Here is a 22,051-nt window from a genome sequence, read left to right as displayed (position 1 = left end):
GGGCCCCCAAAAGGATATCTAAAGTCTCCGCAAAGATGACTGCATCATCTGCAAAATCAAGATCCGAGATCTTGACATTCCCAAACGATGCATCGCAGCTTGATCTCTCCGACATCCTCCCTAAAATCCAGTCCATACAAGTGCTGAAAAGTGTGGGGGCCAGTACACACCCCTGACGAACTCCAGTAACAACTGGAAATAAGTCAGAGATGGTACCACCACACTTCACAGCACTCTCAGTACCAGAGTAGAGTTCATACATTAGATCGATCAGTTTTGGTGGCACCCCACAAAGACCAAGAATCCTCCAGAGGACATCCCGATTCACTGAATCGAACGCTTTACAGAGATCAACATAGGCTGCAAGCAGCCCCTGCCGAAACTCTCATCTGCGTTCGGTGAGGACACGAAGTGCAAGGATACGGTCAATCGTTGACCTCTTTGGTGTAAAGCCTGACTGCTCTGGACGCTGGTGCTCAAGCAGATGGTGGCGAGCACTAAGAGCTAACAGCCCGGCACTAAGAGCAGCGTCACCCCTCAGTTGTTGCAGTCTTGGCGATCACCCTTCCCTTTCCAGAGAGGAACAACAAGGCCCCTCTTCCAATCAGTTGGGATGATGCCTGTATTCCAGGCAGAGCACAAAACTGTATGCAACGACACGAGTGCAGCATTTCCACCAGCCTTGAGAAGTTCGTCATGGATGCCACAGATCCCTGGAGCTTTGCCCCGTTTCAACCGGTTCACCGCAGCCCGTGTTTCCACAAGTGAAGGTGGACCACAGTTGATTGGAGGGTCAGCATCAGGGATTGTAACACCCTTGGCATCCAACTCGACAGCTGGGGGATCAGCCTGGTACAACCGCTCAAAGTAACCGGCCCAGCGGGCCTTCACTTCAGACTCCTCTGTCAAGAGCCTACCACTCTCTGCTCTAACTGCAGTGCTCCGAGGGATGGGCTTGGATGAACGCAATGCGCGAATTCCCCTGTAAGCGGGACTAAAATCACCTGTCCACAGATGATGCTCTACCCCCTCACAGATTCCTCGCACATGGGCCTCCTTGTCCGCCCTCAGTGCACGTACAGTTTTACGCCTCAGCTCCCTGAACAGCTCAACTCTGCCATTCAGCCTGGCCCTGCGACTTGAGTCAATGGTATCCAGTGTCCCTTGGGAGACAAAATTCTTCTTTGCCCTGCGGTGAGTTCCAAGACATCCACTGGCAACATCAAGGACGGTTGTCTTGAAGGCGCTCCACAACTCTTCAGGACCCCCCAAAGCACCCAGACCCCCAAGTGTCCACTCAGCCTGTTCGCAAACTCCCCAGCTACTCTCTCATCCCTGAGCTTGCCAACATCCAGCCTAGGCTGGGATGGTACCATTCTCCAGGATTTAAGGTGCAGCTTTAGAGTTGCAACAACAAGCCTGTGGTCAGTATTGAGGAACTGAGCACTCCGGTAGACCCTGCAGTTCTGGATCATCCTCCAACGACCGTCAATGAGGACATGGTCAATCTCCTTTGCCACACCGCCAGCGTTGGAATACCAAGTCCAGCGATGAGCTTGTGGGCGCTGAAACCATGAACCAGCCACGCTAAGTCCATGACTTCTTGCAAAGTCAAGGAACTTAGTGCTATTCTGGTTCATAGTTCCTGACCCATGGGGACCAACACACACCTCATAACCGTCCCCATCAGTTCCAGTCGATGCATTGAAATCCCCCAAGACTAGAAGTGTAATCTCGTCTGGTGCACTGATCAACCACAGACTCGAGCGTGGCGTAGAATGCGTCCTTCACGGTGAGATCACTCGCCTCAGTCGGAGCATAAACAGAGACCAGGGAAATGACACCTAAGGAGTGACGAATCCTTAATCTCATAATACGCTCGTTGACCGGTGTTACCTCAATTATCATTGGGGTCAGCTTATTGGACACAGCTACAGCAACTCCTTGGGTATGGTAACCATCAAAGCAACCAGACCAATAGTAGGTGTAACCACCCACCATAATCTCAACGCAATCCGGTCTCCGAACCTCAGAGAGAGCTGCAATCCCGATGTCCAAACGCTTGAGCTCAGATGATAACAGAGACAGGTAACCTGACCTGACACACAATTGATGAAAACAATTAATTTAATTGAAAGCAAGTCAAAATATTCGAAAAACCCTACTGAATAGTTGTTAATGAATTATATAGGTCCCCTGAACTGAGATTACAATGTTGCAGTGATAATACTGGACAAAAAAGACAACTCGTGCGAGATTTGACTGTCGTGTATATGTTTCAATTCCTTGCTATATGATTTGAAAGAGTGCAATGATTAGGACTCTATATCACTAATATTAATGTTTAATAACCAACTCATGCATAAATACCTTGAAATAAGTAAACTTTGATATTTATGGTGATTTTAGGTGAACAAATATGGAAAAAAATGTTACAAAATGCCACTTTTTCACAACATTTGTGTTCATAAATAAAAAAGTATTTAACATTACTGAACAAAATACACACCAAAAGATGCAGAATTTTATACTGAATCATATAAATGTGACAGCATGTGTTTATGTTTAGCCATTGCGGAGATATGGCCAATTTACTGACATATATCAAGGTCATTGAAAAGTGGTGGCCATTTTTAAAGATGGCCACCAAAATACCATTTAGCTGGGCATGAGAAGCGTCCATCACACGATTCCATACTCTACAGACATCAAGGTAACTGAAAAGCATAGTGGCTTTTAGTCCCTCAATTTGGTGGTCAAATCTGGTCTGGCTCATGGACTATGTGGGATGTTTAACATCCACCAACTTGTTCTCGGAGACGGGACACCCGTTTTACGCCCATCCGAGGAACGGAACACTCACACACTGATACCATGCCGTGCTTGCAAGACACCAGGATGACAGCTTATAGCTGGGCCAAGATTCAAACCCAGGCTAGACAGCGCAGAGGCGAGTGTGCATACCTCTAGGCTATCCTGCCAGCCCTAGTGATAGATGAAACTCAGAAGAGAAAGTGAAGTACGCTACTTTGAGCTATCCTGTCAGCCCAGTATGGGGAGTGCTGAAAGTCATTAATTTCCTCGTGTAACGTGCATCGTGTTGACGTTTTTTGGACCCACTTCCTTACTTCTTCTCATCCGTCGAACAGGAAGAAGTGGTTCAAAGGGAGATCATCAAACAAGAAGAAAACGTTGATCCCGACTACTGGGAGAAGCTACTGAGGCATCATTATGAGCAACAGCAGGAAGACCTGGCGCGGAACCTTGGCAAGGGAAAGCGTGTCCGTAAGCAGGTCAACTACAACGACGCGGCCCAGGAGGATCAGGGTACGGGTACGAAACTGCCGATTCGGTGGGGTTGGAATGGTACAACGAAGGTAACACGGTTTAGTTTGAACATGTTTTCATTTGTCATTTTTTAATACATTGTGTTTGACAAAGACTCTGTTTCAGCAGATGCTGTGGACTTCTGCATTAATTTGTAATTCTCCCATTAAAACAGTTCCACACCTTTCCAAACAAACAAAAAGAAAAAAAAAAATTTTTTTTAAGGCTACAGCTGATGCAGTTATGCATCTTGCTCCCAGATAAGCTGTCATTTGACAATTGCAAAGTCGACGCTTTGCCTCGCACTGTTTCAGATTTCCGGGACGACTTTTCAGATAACCAGTCAGACTACTCGGTGGGCTCTGAAGAGGAGGATGAGGACTTTGAAGAACGAGGAGAAGGGGCAGGTAGGCAATAATTACTTTGGATATAAAGTTTGCTTATCATTGGTCTGTGATCCCTCCCTTCTTTCCCCCACCCCCCCCCCCCCACACCTCCCAAAATGGTTTCCTGTTTTTTTTGGCTTTCTCACCAAGCAAATGGCACCCATTGGCCAAGTTAGATATAGCTTTATATAAGGTGCATACCAGAACATTTAATTTCAAATTCAGTGTTGGTAATTCATCATTGTCTGGATCATTATGCTGGATGTTTTTGCCCCTTTATTCCAGGCATTTCTCTGTCCCTCCTCCTCCTCCCCCCCTTCTCCAATCACCCTGGAGTTTAGTAAGAGTTGCAATCCAGAAACCAGCTCACTTGACTTTGCCTAAGCATTCGATGAGTTTGGTTAATATGACTTGTACTTAGTTATTTTGCGGGTGATCACATTTCACATGACTGATTATCTATGTGCAGCGGGTCGCCGCCAGTCGAAGCGCCAACTCAAGAACGAACGAGACAAGCCGCTTCCACCACTCCTTGCCCGTGTTGGAGGAAACATCGAGGTGCGAATTGATTTGGTTCCTTTGGAGAGGCTGAGCAGTTCATTTTTCATCTTGTAAAACATTTAGCTTCCAAACTTTTGCTCTGGCCCATCGTAGCAGATTGGAATAGTCGAATGCAATCTCGTCTCGAGGTGAATTTTGAGTTTTCAAGAATCATGGTGATTCTTGGTTTGAGGTATTGCCTTTTTATCTTGAATGTGGTGGTGAAGACATTCCAGGGTAGTTGAGTTAAAATCTAGTTAAGGGTGGCAGTATTATGGAAGTTTCTGGAACAAGAGCTGGTCTCAGGAAAGTTAGCCTTGTCATTGATGGGTTGTGTGGAAGAACCATAGCTGGCTTATTAATGATCTTTGGGGAGTGGGGGAAACCTTCTTGCCCATATCTGGTCTTGTCATCATGTGGAGCTGGTCCACACATTGAAGTTGATTATCAAGGTTCGTCTGAACTGCAGTGAATATATAATTTTATTTTATTATTATTACAACACTTCTGCAAATTATCTGCCCTCCCCTCCCACTGTGCCCTTTCGATTCCATTAGGTGCTGGGTTTCAATGCTCGGCAGCGAAAGGCTTTCCTGAATGCCATCATGCGTTACGGAATGCCACCACAGGATGCTTTCAGCTCCCAGTGGCTTGTGCGTGACCTGCGTGGGAAGAGTGAGCGTGAGTTCCGGTGAGATTCCTTATTAGATAAGAGATTTATTTGTGCTTCCCATTTTGTCATTTTATTCCTATCCCTTAAAATCCAAAGATGCACACCATGTTTCTGATGTTGACGCACAATGTGAGCTATTTATGTCAGTCTTCAGAAAGCATTCTGCATTGACCTGCTTATCTATGCACGTTGTCCCCCCCACCCCCACCCCCACCCACACCTCAAAGGGCGGAAGAGTTCCTTGTCAGCCAACAGCCATCCATATCTAGTGCCCAACTGTGTCTGGAATTCCTCCTGCAGTTGGGTTACTTTTTAAAAAAATTTTTAGGAGGTTGGTGGCAGGATTTTCACTCAGGCCACCGTAAAACCCTCACTCCGCAAAACAAGAAAAACGCAAAGAAAATTGAAAACCCAATCCGTGGGAGTACCTCCTCGGCAGCTGCCCTTTGCAGAGCAGCTCACCAGATGACGGGATTGGGGCAAAGCTTTCGGGACCCCCAATCTTTGATGACAGGAGAGAAACCACGGGGTAACCTTCCCAGGTCAGATTGCGGTTATGTGTGTCAGGGTGGTGCTGAGGTGTCGTCCACCATTTGGCGGTCTCCTTGAGTCAACCTGAGGCGGTCCCTTGTGGTGGGTACCTGGAATGTCCTATCCCTAAGAGACGATGATCACCTGTCTCTTATCATCTGAGCTCAAGTGTTTGGACATCGGTATTGCAACACTCTGAGGTTCGGAGACCGGATTGCGGAGAGATCATGGCGGGTGGTTACACCAACTGTTGGTCTGGTCGCTCTGATGGTTACCATACCCAAGGAGTTGCTGTAGCTGTGTTCACTACCTGACTCCAATGATAATTGAGGTAACACCAGTCAACGAGCATTTATGACACTCAGGATTTGTCACTCCTTGGGTGTCGTTTCCCTGGTCTCGAAATGCTCCGACTGAGGCGAGTGATCTCTCCACGAAGGACGCATTCCATGCCACGCTCGAGTCTGTGGTTGATCGTAAAACTGTACGTGCGCTGAGGCTGGACAAGGAGGCCCATTCCCAAGGAATCTGTGAGGGGGTCGAACATCACCTGTGGTCAAGTGATTCTGGTCTTGCTTACAGGGGAATTCACGCATTGCGTTCCTCCAAGCCCGTCCCTCGGTGTACTGCAGTTAGAGCAGAGGGTGGTGGGCTCTTGACAGAGGAGTCCAAAGTGAAGATCGCTGGGCCAGTTACTTTGAACAGCTGTACCAGGCTGATCCACCACCTGTTGAGTTGGATGTCAGGGGTGTTAGTTGTTGGGTCGCCAAAATAGTTGACCCTTATCGTCAGTAATTCTGTCTGTTTGTTTGGATGTTTGTCCGTTTGTCATCAGCATAATTGGTGGTAACCGTGGGTGGATTTTGACCAAACTCGGATGGTAGGTACATCTTATGACCTTGTGCTTTGGAAATTGTGATGGTTGCTTGGGACGCTTTGGTTCCCCAGCAACAACCGAAAAACCTTCAAAATCGGTACCGTTCACGCGAAATCAATTCCGAAAGCCATTATCCTACGTAGGGTTATGAAATTTGGCAGGAATGATCTACAGGTGATACTCTATCAAATATATTCCGATTTTTGTGATATATCTAATACTTTACCCGCAGCGCCCCCGACAATTAGGCTATGCGCTAAAATTGGCAAAAATTGAAGGCCCCCTAGCGACCAGGTGAGTGCATCGATACAAATTAAACTTTGCAGGTTCTTGGTACTCAATGAGTACTACAACTTTGCCTCAGGATATATTGACCAATTTCGCTTAGGTCAGGGGTCAAAGGTCAATTAGTGCAAGAATCGATAATATGCGAGAGCTGGAGGTGCCTTCGCGCCAAATGCTACTCCTCCTAGGGTTATGGTCGGATGGTCATGGAAATTCACACTAATCGTCTGGAATACATTGTGCACAAACGATCGAGCCGGATTTTCGATTTAGATCTTTGTTCACCCACAGCACCCCCTCGAACTTTGGGGATTTCCGATTTCAAACCGCATTTTCGGTACTTTTCATTCAAATGAATACCGAGTAGTTATCAGTAGATGGAACTGGATGATATTTGATATGCATAATCTTAAGGTGATTCCCAATCCGCTATATGACATCCGTCTTGCTCTATATCTTATAGTTTCCATGCTCGGCGACCCATCGCCGCCTAACGGCTTGTCTGTCTTCTTTGTTTGTCTGTGTGTGCAGAATATCTCAAAAAGTTGTGGACAACGTCGGTGTATGACAATGACGAACTGATTAGATTTTGGTGAAGATCCGGATCTGGATCCAACTACTCGAATTTTTAAAGTGATTCTTCACCATTGAGAGATCGGGCTAAACCAATATATAGCACGATATCTCAAAAAGTTGTGGACGCATTTAGACGATACTTTGTGACCACGTTGAGTGTGTCGCAAGGACTAATTTATTCCATTTTGGTAAAGATGCAAACCCGAATCTGGATCCCAGAATTACTTAATTTTTAAAGTGCTTCTTCCCCATTGAAAGATGGGGCCAAAAATGATATCGTACTGTGTGGCATGATATTTCAAAAATGTATTGGGCCCGATATGTTCTCGTGGATCAGGCATTACCTGGTGGAGGTATGCGCTCTATCGAGTGCCCTTTGAGTCCAAAATTTTCCTGCATTTACATGTCTATTAAAATAAGAAAAAGATCTCTTCGATTTTCATTTTCAATTAGGGCACACCCTACCCTCCCTCCCCTGCCCAACCCCCCACCTTGCACCATTTCCTATTTGGACATGGAAAGAACACCATTCACTTTGTTTTCATCGCCTTTTCCAGGTGTGATGGTATGTCCCAGCTTGTCCATGTCGTTCCTTATAGAAACCCCTAAAATGTTCCTTTTTCGGTGGGGAACTGGGACGTGAACATTTTTGCATAAAATCGTGATATTAATGGGTTTTATAATTATTTTACCTTGTTCACAGGTAAAAGTTAATTAATGTTTCATGCTTCATTGGGAATCCCAATTGCTTTTGGGGTTGAATTTATGTTCTTCGCAAGAACATCACGTGATCCCATTGGCTATTTGATAGCCGTTTACCTGTCTTGGATTGTCAGGCCTGCATCTCGTACCTAGTCATTCGGTTCACTTGGGCCACCAAATCGCATTGAATTTTATTCCTTATTCCACCAAATCCCAGGAATGCTGCTTCGGTGATGTCATTTCTTGAGTGCTTTTGGGGACTCCTATGCATCTGCACTGCAATTCTCTAAGTTAGCCCTCATGGAGAGAGAGTCTACATCTATTAATAAATCCATCGTATTGCTTTGATAAGGAAGCTACTGAAGGCCAGGTGATCGAACGTCTCGCTGTATTGATCTCGTTGCACGTCAACACCACGTGGGACTATCAGCATGGACGCACATTAAACTTACCAGAACTAGGAGGGCCTGCTCAAGTGATATCTTGTCCCTCAAAGGCTTGGCAAAACACCCTTTTTAAAAAAAAAAAATGATACCTTTGCACTTCCTCACTTCAACTCCTTTTCACTTGTCTAAATAATATTTTTGATACTTTGTACTTTTTAAACAGTGCTATATATCTGGTTCAAAGTTGAACTTGACAAAATGCAATGATTTGTACACATTAAGCTTCTCCTTGCTTCCCATGATGGTTGGCGTATATCTCAAGCATCGTAATGACGGTTTAGCTTCTATCTCGAGCAACGTGCTGTTTTATCAATTGTTGTGCTGCTCATTTAGATCGACACGAGCCTTCACCAGCAAGTCGAGTTATTCATTGTACAGGATGGCTTGAATGTCGCTTTAACTCTCCCCAGTAAATATTCTTTCTTCAACTATTTTAGTGTTCCGGTTTTATTGTGCAGTACTTGCACTAATTGGTCATGATCTGCATGCGCTCCATCGTTGTCCTTGCACCACTGAGTTTGCTGCCAAGTCCTTTTTCGGCGCCTTGCTTGATGAATGTTGTGCAAACTATAAAGTTTGATGCTTTTTGAAAAAAGAAAATTAAAAAACGGCTTTGGGGGGGGATATTGTAATCGGCTCCTGTCTGTCCATCTGTATATCTGTCCGTTCCACTGTCTCCTAAACGGTAGTGCAAAAATTCACCAAACTTAGTTGTGATCACCACATGCAAGAAGGAGCCAAGAGCATTATCACTTTGACCAAACCCCTTGGGGGGGGGGGTCAAAAGGTCAGATTCTAAAATTGGGGGAGGGGCAGAGAAGGGTGCATGAAATATGTAACAAATTTTGGTTGATTTGACTTCAGGTCACGGGTCAAAACGGGTAAAAAAAAGAATTTAACTCAAAATTTGATATTGTGTCAATCCTGGTGGAACTTTCTGCCATTTTTAACTTCACTTGAGGTGGCAAGCATGGGTATTTCCGATGGTGCTTCACCCCCATTCGCTCTTGTATCTCCTCGCGTGCATCTACCTGAAACCATGTGGAATTGTGACGATTTCATTTTTAAACCTGTATTTTTATTTATTTTATTATTTTTGCTGAAGATGAAAATAAATGGCTTTATTAACCATCTCAAGTATGGTTGGCTGGCTGGCTAGCTTACTCGTCGTGTGTTCTGTGTTTTCGCAGTGCGTACGTGTCGCTGTTTATGCGACATCTGTGTGAGCCAGGAGCAGATGGTGCCGAAACCTTTGCAGATGGTGTTCCGCGGGAAGGCCTTTCACGGCAGCACGTTCTCACTCGCATTGGTGTTATGTCACTTGTGCGCAAAAAGGTTGAAGATGGTTTTGTCATCCCTCTAGTTTCTGTTTGGAACTATTTCGTGCATCCGAGCTGATTGTGGAGCTCAGGGTGGTGTGGGTTTTTGAACCCTACACAGACAGCCTTTAAGCTTTTCAATATTTTGCAGACTTTTGTTTCTCTGTTGTTAAAGGTTCTGAATTTCATCCCTAGTTTCTGGCCACAGGCTTGCTGTCACCAGTGCAAAGTTAAAATACTGTTGAGTGTTTTGTTCCACAGAGTTAACATTAAGCAGGCATTGTGAAGCTAGCTTTAGCACCTCGGTAAAGATATTTTGGCTGTGCCTGGGGCCAATGGCGAATATCTCCCCCTCCCCTGTAGGTGCAAGAATTCGAATCTGTAAATGGAAAGAGCAGCATGCCAGGATTTCTGCCATTCGACATCGAGATGAAGAAACCGCTGCCCTCACCCACTGACAGCCAGAGCAGCACGCCGGCCACATCAAAGCCAGGTGCCAGAAGCACTCTTGCATTAGTTAAATGCACTGTGGTGAGAAAATGTTATATTGCATGTGTGGTGCATATATATATATATATATATATATATATATATATATATATATATATATATATATATATATATATATATTGTCATCGAGGTGGCCGGGTTCGAATCCCGCTCTTGTCAGCAGTTGTCGTAGGGGTGCTGGGGTTGAAATCCCATTACGTAAATTCATGGTAGCCAGGCGGTTAACACCGACCAACCTCCCTGGATGGTCGAGCGGTCCTTATTCCAAGGAGGCGGACATGCTCATTGACATGGATTTCAGCGCACACTCGAAGGGTATGGCCGATGGCAACGTTGCTGTATGGGGGAAGACGACAACCCAGTGAGGGCAGTCATGGATGGAGAAGGAGTTCTTGGAATGGAACGGAAGGACAGCACAATGAAGCATGTTTTTTGCAGCTTCTTTGGCTAGAATAGTGTGGGAGGAGTCTATATATATATATATATATATATATATATATATATATATATATATATATATATATATATATATATATATATATATATATATATATATATATATATATATATATATATATATATATATATATATATATATATATATATATATATATATATATATATATATATATATATATATATATATATATAGATATATATATATATATATATATATATATATATATATATATATATATATATATATATATATATATATATATATATATATATATATATATATATATATATAGATATATATATAGATATATATATAGATATATATATATATATATATATATATATATATATATATATATATATATATATATATATATATATATATATATATATATATATATATATATATATATACACAGTAACAATTATACCAGTTTTATAATAGTGGTGCTAGGATTCATTTAATACTAGAATTCATTTAATTTGAACATTTGAGGGATTAATATGTTATTATTGATATGCTTGTATAATCAATAAAATACGTTTTGTGCGCACGTTTTGTTTATTACTGTATACCTACTTTTGCAGCCCCCTGTATGTATATATTTATATATGTATGTATATGTATATATATGTATATATATATATATATATATATATATATATATATATATATATATATATATATATATATATATATATATATATATTGTGTGTGTCACTGGCCTTCACCTTGCCTCCCCTTCATCTCCCCTCATGCTGCCTTCCCTTCCCTTCATCCCTTCTCACACTGCCTTCCCTTCCCTTCCTCCACTCTCACGCTGCCTAACCTTCTCTTCATCCCCTCTCACGCTGCCTTGGTGTTTTTGGCGTGGCTTTTTGGATGATTGAAGAAAAACGCCCTTCTTTCCCTTACGCTTACCTCCTCCCAAAGCCTCCCCCCCCCCCCCACACACACACACACACACACACACACACACACACACACACACACACACACACACACACACACACACACACACACACACACACACACACACACACACACTTCCCCATGGTCGTCTCCAGGTGGTGTTTTGTGTCACCTGTTTGAATGTGCTGTTTTCACGAACCCCATTTTGTTCAATCCCGTACTAATGCCGGCAGACTGGGCCATCCCCCACCCCTGTCTTCCCCTCAAGGCCCCCTACCAAGTGCAAGTCGAAACTCCCACCCCCCCCTCTGAAGTCCCACTAAAAAATGAAATGCTTCCCCCCACCCCCGTTTTTCTCGCTCTCCCCACCCCTCCTTGCTCACACCTCCCCCCTCTCTCTTCCCTCCCTCCTCTCTCTCCCCTCCTCCCTCCTCACTCTCCCTCTCTCTTTCTCTCCACCCCCTCTTAATATTCCCATCAGTGATACAACATGTATTTGTTTGTCATTAATATAAGTGAGGTGCAAGACTGGGCCCCAAACTGCCTTTGGGAACTCAAGCCTCCACTGGGAGAGGGTTCCATTGTGATGATGCCTTTTTTGGTCAAAAGGTTGCAGTGGAGGAAATAAGAAACCAGGAATGAAGGTGGCCTTTTCTGCCACAGGTTGAGAGCTTGGAAAGCAAAACATGATGCCAGATTGTCTAATGGCCAATATATGTCTAGGGAGACTATCTTAAATTTTTGTTTGAGATTGAGGGCTTGCAACCATTGTTGATAGAGGAGCAGAAGCATGTCGAGAGTTGTGACTAGGATGGAATGCAAACTGATGGTTGCGGATCAGGTTGTTTGAAAACGGGAAGGATTTGACACTGGAAGCAATGATTGGTCCTTGAACTTTGCTTGTAATTGGAAGCAAACTGGGTGTCCTGTAGTTGGTTGGGTCTGTTTTTATAACCTTCTTGTGGACAGGAGTGATGTTTGCCTTCAATGCAGAGGTGAGGTGGCTAAAGGAAAAGGACACGCTCAATATGGCAGAGGGGACCAAGAATGGGAGAGCAGGATCTAAGAACATAGGCATTGATGCCATCTGGGCCCCATCTCCGCAGCAGAGTGAAGGCAAGATAGTCATTTTTCTACCTTCTCGGGTGAGAAAGGCAGGGCCCAGGCGGTGTGTACGCCAGGGCTAGATGGGTCAGAGCAGGATGGATTGGGTGTGTGAGGTTTTGCAGGAATTTATCATGTATTTGAGTGCCCTGTGATTGCAATGCGTGCATATGTACAGAAATGTTGCATGCCATTTCAAATTCTGTTTGCTTATTTATTCATTTTAACAGCAACACCAATCCCCATTGAAAGGAGTGACAGTGGCCCTGCTGAACCTCAGGCAGCAATGAAGGTGGAGAGTGAAACGCCAGCCAGCTCTGAGGAGAGCATGGAGACCGAGGTGTGTTTTGCCGAAGTATTTATTTTAAAATGGATTGCAGTGTTGTTCTTAATATTCTTTTTATTTATTTATTTTTAAAAATTGTTTACTACTTTATTTATTTAGATTTTTGATTCCAAAATAAAATTTAAATTTTTTTTATTAAAAAAAAAAAATTTCTTCCAAAAACGCTCTCTGCCACTCACTGATGAACCTATGAAAGTTTGATGAACATCTGTACAGAAATGGTGACACACAGACAAACAGCTCTCTTGTATTATAGTTCGATTAATAACACGAGAAGTATCTGCTCCACGTGGGAGTGGCCAGGTGAGTCCTGTTATTTTCTTTATAAGACTGCAAATACCATAACAGAGGACCTGCCCTTCGGTCGATCGCGTTTCACACTTGGAACACGTTCTTCTGTTGCATACCTAAATTTGGGTACTGCCTCGATCGTTCCTGAAAATAAAAATAGCCTGGGGTTTTGTGTGTGTGTGTACAGTAATCCCCCGTTTCTCACGAGGGTTACGTTCCAAACCTCCCCGCGCTAAGTGAAAATCCGCGATGAATGGACGCCTCCCCAAAAAATCGAATCGTCTGGTCTGGTCGTTTTGGGAGTGATCAGGTTTGAGGTGCCTGAGATCGACCCGTCTGGTCTGGTCGGTTTGGCAGTGATTGGGTTTGAGGTGCCGGAGATTGACTCGTCTGCTCTGGTCGGTTTGGCAGTGATTGGGTTTGAGTTGCTGGAGATCGACTCATCTGGTCTGGTCGGTTTTGAGGTGCTGGGTACGAGCAGTGCTCGTCCAACGGCGGCAAACCTTTTTCCTTCCCGAAGCATATCGAGCACCTTAACCTTCTCCTGGAGCGTCATGACCTTCCTCTGGCACTTCGGTTCCTTGCCAGAAGCCTTAGAAGGTGCATGGCGTTTGGGCGTCATCGTGGGGCTTGGAGAAAAAAACGTAGAAAATATTCGAAGTTCACAAGCGAAACTTTGTCTCGTGCGTTGTGTGACTGGTCGATCGCCACGCGTTATAATTTATTGCTTAAATAATTTATATTTTATATATTATTACCGCGATGTACCGGGGGAATCCACAGAAAAAATTAGTTACGTTCCAAGGGAAAACCTGCGATGAACCGGGGGAGCGATAGGTGAACCGCAATAAAGCGGGGGTTGACTGTGTATATGTATATATATATATATATATATATGTATATATATATATATATATATATATATATATATATATATATATATATATATATATATATATATATATATATATATGTATATGTATATATATATATATATATATACATACATACATACATACATACATACATACATACATACATACATACATACATACATACATACATACATACATACACTGGGAAAGAACAAGTATTTGATACACTGCCGATTTTACAGGTTTTCCCACTTACAAAGCACGTAGAGGTCTGTAATTTTTATCAGAGGTACAACTTCAACTGTGAAAGACGGAATCTAAAACAAAAATCCTGAAAATCACATTGTATGATTTTTAAATAATTAATTTGCATTTTATTGCATGAAATAAGTATTTGGTACATCAGAAAAACAACTTAATATTTGGTACAGAAACCTTTGTTTGCAATTACAGAGATCAGACGTTTCCTGAAGTTCTTAACCAGGTTTGCACAGACTGCAGCAGGGATTTTGGCCCACTCCTCCATACAGATCTTCTCCAGATCCTTCAGGTTTCGGGGCTGTCGCTGGGCAATACAGACTTTCAGCTCCCTCCAAAGATTTTCTATTAGGTTCAGGTCTGGAGACTGGCTAGGCCACTCCAGGACCTTGAGATGCTTCTTACGGAGCCACTCCTTAGTTGCCCTGGTTGTGTGTTTCGGGTCGTTGTCATGCTGGAAGACCCCAGCCACGCCCCATCTTCAATGCTCTTGTTGAGGGAAGGAGGTTGTTGGCCAAGATCTCGCGATACATGACCCCATCCATTCTCCCCTCAATACGGTGCAGTCGTCCTGTCCCCTTTGCAGAAAAACATCCCAAAATAATGATGTTTCCACCTCCATGCTTCACGGTTGGGATGGTGTTCTTGGGGTTGTACTCATCCTTCTTCTTCCTCCAAACACGGCGAGTGGAGTTTAAACCAAAAAGCTCTATTTTGGTCTCATCAGACCACATGACCTTCTCCCATTCCTCCTCTGGATCATCCAGATGGTCATTGGCAAACTTCAGACGGGCCTGGACATGCGCTGGCTTGAGCAGAGGGACCTTTCGTGCGCTGCAGGATTTTAATCCATGATGGCGTAGTGTGTTACTTCTGGTTTTCTTTGATACTGTGGTCCCAGCTCTCTTCAGGTCATTGACCAGCTCCTGCCGTGTCGTTCTGGGCTGATCCCTCACCTTTCTCATGATGATTGAGGCTTCACGTGGTGAGAACTTGCATGGAGCCCCAGACCGAGGGAGATTGACTGTTATCTTGAACTTCTTCCATTTTCTAATAATTGCGCCAACAGTTGTTGCCTTCTCACCAAGCTGCTTGCCTATTGTCTTGTAGCCCATCCCAGCCTTGTGCAAGTCTACAATTTTGTCCCTGATGTCCTTAGACAGCCCTCTGGTCTTGCCCATTGTGGAGAGGTTGGAGTCTGATTGATTGAGTATGGACAGCTGTCTTTTATGCAGATAACGAGTTCAAACAGGTGCAGTTAATGCAGGTAATGAGTGGAGAATGGGAGGGCTTCTTAAAGACAAAACTAACAGGTCTGTGAGAGCCGGAATTCTTACTGGTTGGTAGGTGATCAAATACTTATTTCATGCAATAAAATGCAAATTTATTATTTATAAATCATACAATGTGATTTTCAGGATTTTTGTTTTAGATTCCGTCTTTCACAGTTGAAGTGTACCTATGATAAAAATTACAGACCTCGACGTGCTTTGTAAGTGGGAAAACCTGCAAAATCGGCAGTTTATCAAATACTTGTTCTCCCCACTGTATATATACAGTCATGCGCCGCATAACGACATTTCGGTCAACGACGGAACGCATATACGACGGTGGTCCCATAAGATTATAATGGAGCTGAAAAATTCCTATCAGGAATTCCTATCAAGAAATATCATCCTAAAACACCCGTTTTCGTCCTCTTTGTCCAGTTTTTTGCACGTTTACCTTCCAGCAAGTAAATTACCTTTGAGTTAAAGAATTCTGCGAATAAATCGTTGTTGTTACAGTCGAAATTAAAACACAAATTAGGTTTTAGCTCGCCTGTTCGAAGAACAGAGAGCTAGAGCGATACCCCTGGCGTGAGCGTCAGCGTGAGTGTGAAAATGTTAAAGTTTTTGGTGCAAGTTATTTTTTCCTTTCTGATGTTTTTATTTACCACACTATTTTTTGTACGTCCGATATATATATATATATATATATATATATATATATATATATATATATATATATATATATATATATATATATATATATATATATATATATATATATATATATATATATATATATATATATATATATATATCGGGGCGTATTATGTGATACTGGTCGTCTGTCCGTCCGTTCCTGTCCACACTCTAACTCCAAAAGTTTTCAACTTTCACGTTTCATATTTGGTACCCAGGTACAGACTGTGGAGACGGTGTGTCGTGACATACGTTCGTCATCTAAAGTCGTTGCCATGGCAACTAGGATGCTGTTTTTCCTCTGTTCCTGTCCACACTCTAACTCCCAAAGTTTTCAACTTTCACGTATCATATTTGGTACATAAGTACAGACTGTGGAGACGGTGTGTCGCGCCATACGTTCGTCATCTAAAGTGATTGCCATGGCAACCAGGATGCTGTTTTCCATGTAGTAGCACAATTCTGCATATATACCTTCTTGTCCAGGCATATATTGTGCTCACTTGCGCTCTTGTTACTGATTGCAATATACAATACATATGTTGCGTTCAAATTATTTGGATCAGACTTCACTGCAATGCTTAATGAAAAATATTAATTATTCGATTAGTCTTTTAAAAACAATAAATGTATAAACAGGCGAGCATTGGGGTGGCTTTGACACCAACTCTGGTTCGTAAAGCTTTTTATGTTGTTAAAACATTCGCACTGCTCTGAAAATATATCGCACAACTGACAGGTGCTCGATTCTTCATTTGTAAATTATAACATCGATGCAATGATTACGTATATAAAATCCAAACGCTATTTATTCACCTTTCGATAATTATCGATGTGAGAGGAGATTGTAAGCAGCCGCTAACAACACCCATGGCCGTCATGAACAGCACAAAGGTAAAACTAACGCGTCTTCCGTCTATCTTGGATGTGTGTTACAATTGCCAACAGTATTCAGTACAGTAACATGCTGTACAGGTTTATAGCCTAGGAGCAATAGGGTATACCATATAGCCGAGGTGTGTAGTCAGCTATACCATCGAGGTTTGTGTAAGTACACTCCAAGATGTTCGCACAATGACGACATCACTTAACGACGCATTTCTCAGAACGTATCCCCGTCGTTAAGTGGCGTGTGTGTGTGTGTGTGTGTGTGTGTGTGTGTGTGTGTGTGTGTGTGTGTGTGTGTGTGTGTGTGTGTGTGTGTGTGTGTGTGTGTGTGTGTGTGTGTGTGTGTGTGTGTGTGTGTGTGTGTGTGTGTGTGTATGTATGTGTGTGTATATATATATATATATATATATATATGTATATGTATATATATGTATATATATATATATATATATATATATATATATATATATATGCATTGTGATTATGTCACTCGGATAATTACAATTTCACCCCAAAGGGAGAAAATGCCAAGATGAGCAAAATTAAAATTTATCTTCAAAACTTGATAGAATCACATGAAACTTTCACCAGCACAACTTCAGGGTGCCCTCATTAATCCCTGAAAGTTTCAGCTTCCTCGGTCAAATCCTGTCAGAGGAGTCGATGAAACGTCCAACCTACACGCATACATACACACAACATTCTTTCCTTCCGTTATACCGTTGATAGATTTGTGAGCTCGATGATGGCGAAAAGTACAAGTAGTTTGCTTCCACATTGTGCCAGAATCCAACACAAGTTGCCATAACATAATGATGCCTGCGTGGGTCTTGCTTGACATGAATTAACGTTATACATGTTCATATTTCTTGGTAGCCATCAAAGCCACCATCAGAGGCTGCCTCGCCCGCGACGACGCAAAGCGAGGTGCCCACCGAAGTGAAAGAACCTGCGGCGGCGCACAAGGAACAACCAACAGAAGCACCGGCTGAACCTGCAGTTGCACCGGCTGAACCTGGAGTTGCACCAGCAATGGCGGCACCGGTGCCAGTACCGGTGGCTCCCGGACGTATGTTGCATCGTGATAATTTTGCACTCGCACAGCTTTCTTAAGGGCTATAGAGATAATCGGGCAGGAATGTGCAGTTGCTTCTCCCGATTGCCATGTGTTGCTGATGTTCCTCTGACTCTCTCGCTCTTATCCATCCACAGCAAAAGCCCCAGAAGAAGTCCCTGAACCGACTAGTGGTACCAAGCAAGCAGAGTCAGAGGAAAAGGAAGAAAAGGCCCCAATTAAAGGTGAACTTTAAATGTTTTTCTCATCCCACTCAACACTGCATACCTTTGGCTTGCTCTCTTTTAACTTCCGAAGATCAGTTATTGTTTACTTATTAACATGAACAAAATTTCAACACTCGTGCCTTGCGTGCCGTGGCAGACGCCATCCCAGAGAAACCTGCACAGAAGGAAGTCGTGGAATGCAAAGAGACCGACAGGAGGGCCAATGAAAAGGAAGAGAAAAGGGAACAAAAAAGTGAAAAACCAAAGTTTATGTTTAACATCGCCGATGGAGGCTTCACCGGTGAGTGGCCCAATGATTCCTGGCACGTGCAGTGTGGTACTGTTTGTTTGTTCATTACTAACAAAGTAAAGTAGCATGGAGCTAAATGAATTCGGTAAATGTTTCATGGCATCTGACCAGCGTTGAGGCTTTCCTCTGGCAATGTTCCTGTGGTTGCAGAACTTCACACATTGTGGCAGAACGAGGAGAGAGCAGCCACCACGTCAAAGAAAATCTTTGAAATCTGGCACCGTCGGCACGATTTCTGGCTTCTGGCTGGCATCGTCATGTATCCTCCGTATAAAACACGGCACGTGTTGCCTTCTGGTTTATTAACGCAATTAAACATTTCTGTCGAAAGCTCTGCGTTTTATAATCAGCAAAATCTTTTCAAACCTTATCTTGTACTTGGTAAGATGTTCAGATTTAACTTCCGTTGAAAATGATTCTACACTTGTTTGCTGACACCCCCACGATGATGCTTGCAGAATTTTTTTTTTCCCACCAACGCTGGGTTACAATTGGCTTCCTTGGAGCCATTCTTCTTGTCTTGGCCTTAACTCGTTGCTTCCCAGGCATGGCTATGCTCGTTGGCAGGACATTCAGAATGACCCACGCTATGCCATCATCAATGAGCCTTTTCGGGCTGAGATGAGCAAAGGAAACTTTCAGGAAATGAAGAACAAGTTCCTTGCTCGTCGTTTTAAGGTACTCCTGTCGGGTTTTATTCCAAACCACATCATTAAGGGTGCGTTGTTCACAACAGGTTCTTCATTGACCATCACGTTGTCAAGTTGTAAACGTATTCGGATCATCATTGGCAGTCCCTCTACGATGATGATGTCATGAACCATGTGTTTATTGATAGCTTTTGAGGTGACTGTGGAGTCCAAGTCTCAATTGGCATATGTGGTTGCAGATGTGGCAGGTCGGTCCGAGATGAAGGGTTTCCCTCGTTTTTTGAATTCTGTTCTTGCTCTTTTCTTCACCTTCACTTGTCAGCTTCGAGGGCAAGGTGATTCGCCTCAAAATGGCTTGTGCGAGCCCATGATGGATCGTGCCGTGCTACTACGGCCTATTGCTGGTCCTTCCTCCTAGGATTCAGTCTCATAGTCTGTCTTCTTGATATACGCTTTGAGTGTCTTTATAATGTATTCCTCTGAAGACCACAACTAAAGTGGGAGTATAACACTTGCTTTGACAGTTGCTTGCTGGGCATTCGTATTCAGTGACCACTTCATTGGACTTGACGTTTCTGATATTCAACCACCTCTAGATTTTCTTGCTTTTCATGGATCTGTGGAGGGGTGGCAGTTTTCCCGAGGCTGTTGGAACACCTTACCTCCTACGTCCTCCACCACCTCCCCCCAAAGAAGAAAAATTCTGGGAAAGACCCAGGCTACTGAAGGTCTCTGCGAAGAGACCAAGTATGATATGCAGTTCACGGGTACTATGAGCAGTGATGACGCAGCCATCCTTGTACCGGAGATCGTTGAGGCTGGCCTGTGTCACTTTGGTCTTGACATAGACAGTTTGAGTTGAATAGCCATCCGTCGGTTCAGTGTTCCATCTAATTTCCTGGAGGTAAGCGTTCTGGATTATGATGAGGTATATGGAGAACATAGCCCTGTTTGACACCGATTATTTTGTGGATGAAGGTATCCGTCACCAATCCATTGCAGAGTTCTGACACCGTCATATCATCGTGGATAAGTTTCACGATGTTATCGATGGCTTTATTGGTCAGATCAATGAAAGTCGTGGTCAGATACATATACAACAGTACAGATACAGGATGGGTTATAAGGTTTGAAAATATCAATGAAAAAATAACATGGGATGGGATGGGATGGTGGTGCAACCGCTTCCTTAAAGCCCTGAATGGAAGAGTGCAATCGAACATTCTTCGGAAGACAGTTCCTCCTCTTCTCTCTCCTTCTGATGTACCGTACTCTCTTACGGAGAATCGGTGCTGCCGAAGCAGTTGCTTGGCAATGGTTGTACAGGGTGGTTTACCATTGCGTTTGCAGCAGTGGTGAGGGCAGGAATTTGTAGTTTGCTCAGGGTGCCAGTGATAGCTCACTTCCTTTTCGCGAAGGACACCATGGGATCTTTAACATCTACAAACTGATGCCGGCAGACAGGATGCCCGATTTAACGTTCATCCGAGGGACCGCACACACTGATGGGAAGGCTATTCACCTGACCTGTGAAGCATCAGGATGGCTAGTTTATAGCTTTTTCCTTTTCTACTTATGTACAGTGTCTATAGAAAGTCTATACGCCCTTTCAAAATTTTCACCTTTTTTTGCCTTATAACCTGGAATTAAATTGCATTAAAACAGATTTTTCCACCTTTATTTACACATCGTAACCCACAACTTCCAATAATTTTTGGCCACCGGTACCATCCAAGGGGAATAATAGGTCAGGTCAGGTATGGGAGCATGTGCCAGAACAGCACGTCGCTGCGTCCACTTTCCGCCGGTACTCCAGGGGCCTCCGTCTGGCCATCCCCCAGGCAGATGCCAGGCCCATCCCCATCTCCTTGAGATGATGGTCAACCTGTTGCAACCATGAGGCACGTGGTCGACCCACTGGCCTCCTCCACTCATGAGACTCCCTCACTGAGAGAATCTGGTGAGCAGGATCAGAGTCAGGAAAACAAGCCACATGTCCATACAGCCGCAACTGACGCTCACGGACTATGCAGGTAACAAATCTCATCCGAGTTTCTCTCAGCAACCGCTCGTTGGACACAAAATCCGACCAGCGATAGCCAAGGATTCTCCGAAGAGACCTGGTACCAAAGGAATTAAGTCTCCGTCTCAGATCCTTGGTCAAAGTCCAAGTCTCGCACCCATAGAGCAAGACTGGAAGTACCAAGGACCTGAAGACTCGGACTTTCGTCCTCCCGCACAGGTACCGGCAGCGCCACACCGCATGATCCAGTGAATCCATGACTCCCCAGGCCCGACCCAGACGTCTATTGACCTCTGACTCGCAGCCAGCAGAGACATGAATATCACTGCCAAGGTAAGTGAATCTCTCCACGACCTCAACATCCTCACCACAAACAGACACAGACAGGACAGCAGCATCCAAGATGTCACCGAAAGCCTGGATCTTAGTTTTGACCCAAGAAATCCGTAATCCCAACGGCTCCGACTCCTCATTCAGCACCTCGAGGGCCCCCAAGAGGATGTCTAAAGTCTCC

General features: G+C 43.7%; 1 protein-coding gene across 9 annotated transcripts in view; it reads left to right on the top strand.

Moving 5' to 3' along the window:
- LOC147029071 (ATP-dependent chromatin remodeler CHD5-like) overlaps positions 1 to 22,051 on the top strand; it is a 77,358-nt gene that overhangs the window by 43,233 nt on the left and 12,074 nt on the right. For 4 of the 9 annotated variants that reach the window (XM_085880008.1, XM_085880007.1, XM_085880006.1 and 1 more), the window contains exons 25-37: positions 3,150 to 3,333; positions 3,642 to 3,734; positions 4,183 to 4,271; positions 4,811 to 4,944; positions 9,534 to 9,678; positions 10,026 to 10,155; positions 12,538 to 12,660; positions 12,879 to 12,988; positions 18,150 to 18,342; positions 18,486 to 18,572; positions 18,712 to 18,855; positions 19,015 to 19,123; positions 19,410 to 19,542. In XM_085880008.1, the coding sequence (XP_085736134.1) occupies positions 3,150 to 3,333; positions 3,642 to 3,734; positions 4,183 to 4,271; positions 4,811 to 4,944; positions 9,534 to 9,678; positions 10,026 to 10,155; positions 12,538 to 12,660; positions 12,879 to 12,988; positions 18,150 to 18,342; positions 18,486 to 18,572; positions 18,712 to 18,855; positions 19,015 to 19,123; positions 19,410 to 19,542 (1,674 nt within the window). The remainder of the gene's footprint in view (positions 1 to 3,149; positions 3,334 to 3,641; positions 3,735 to 4,182; positions 4,272 to 4,810; positions 4,945 to 9,533; positions 9,679 to 10,025; positions 10,156 to 12,537; positions 12,661 to 12,878; positions 12,989 to 18,149; positions 18,343 to 18,485; positions 18,573 to 18,711; positions 18,856 to 19,014; positions 19,124 to 19,409; positions 19,543 to 22,051) is intronic. The other 5 variants (XM_085880013.1, XM_085880009.1, XM_085880011.1 and 2 more) reach the window with 5 other exon arrangements.

The sequence above is a fragment of the Eptatretus burgeri genome, chromosome 4, assembly GCF_056783735.1.
Source record: "Eptatretus burgeri isolate ZD-2024b chromosome 4, Ebu_testis_v1, whole genome shotgun sequence".
In the NCBI taxonomy this organism is placed as follows: Eukaryota; Metazoa; Chordata; class Myxini; order Myxiniformes; family Myxinidae; genus Eptatretus; species Eptatretus burgeri.
The sequence above is the reverse complement of the archived record's forward strand: the minus strand, read 5'-3'. Positions and strand labels throughout refer to the sequence as shown.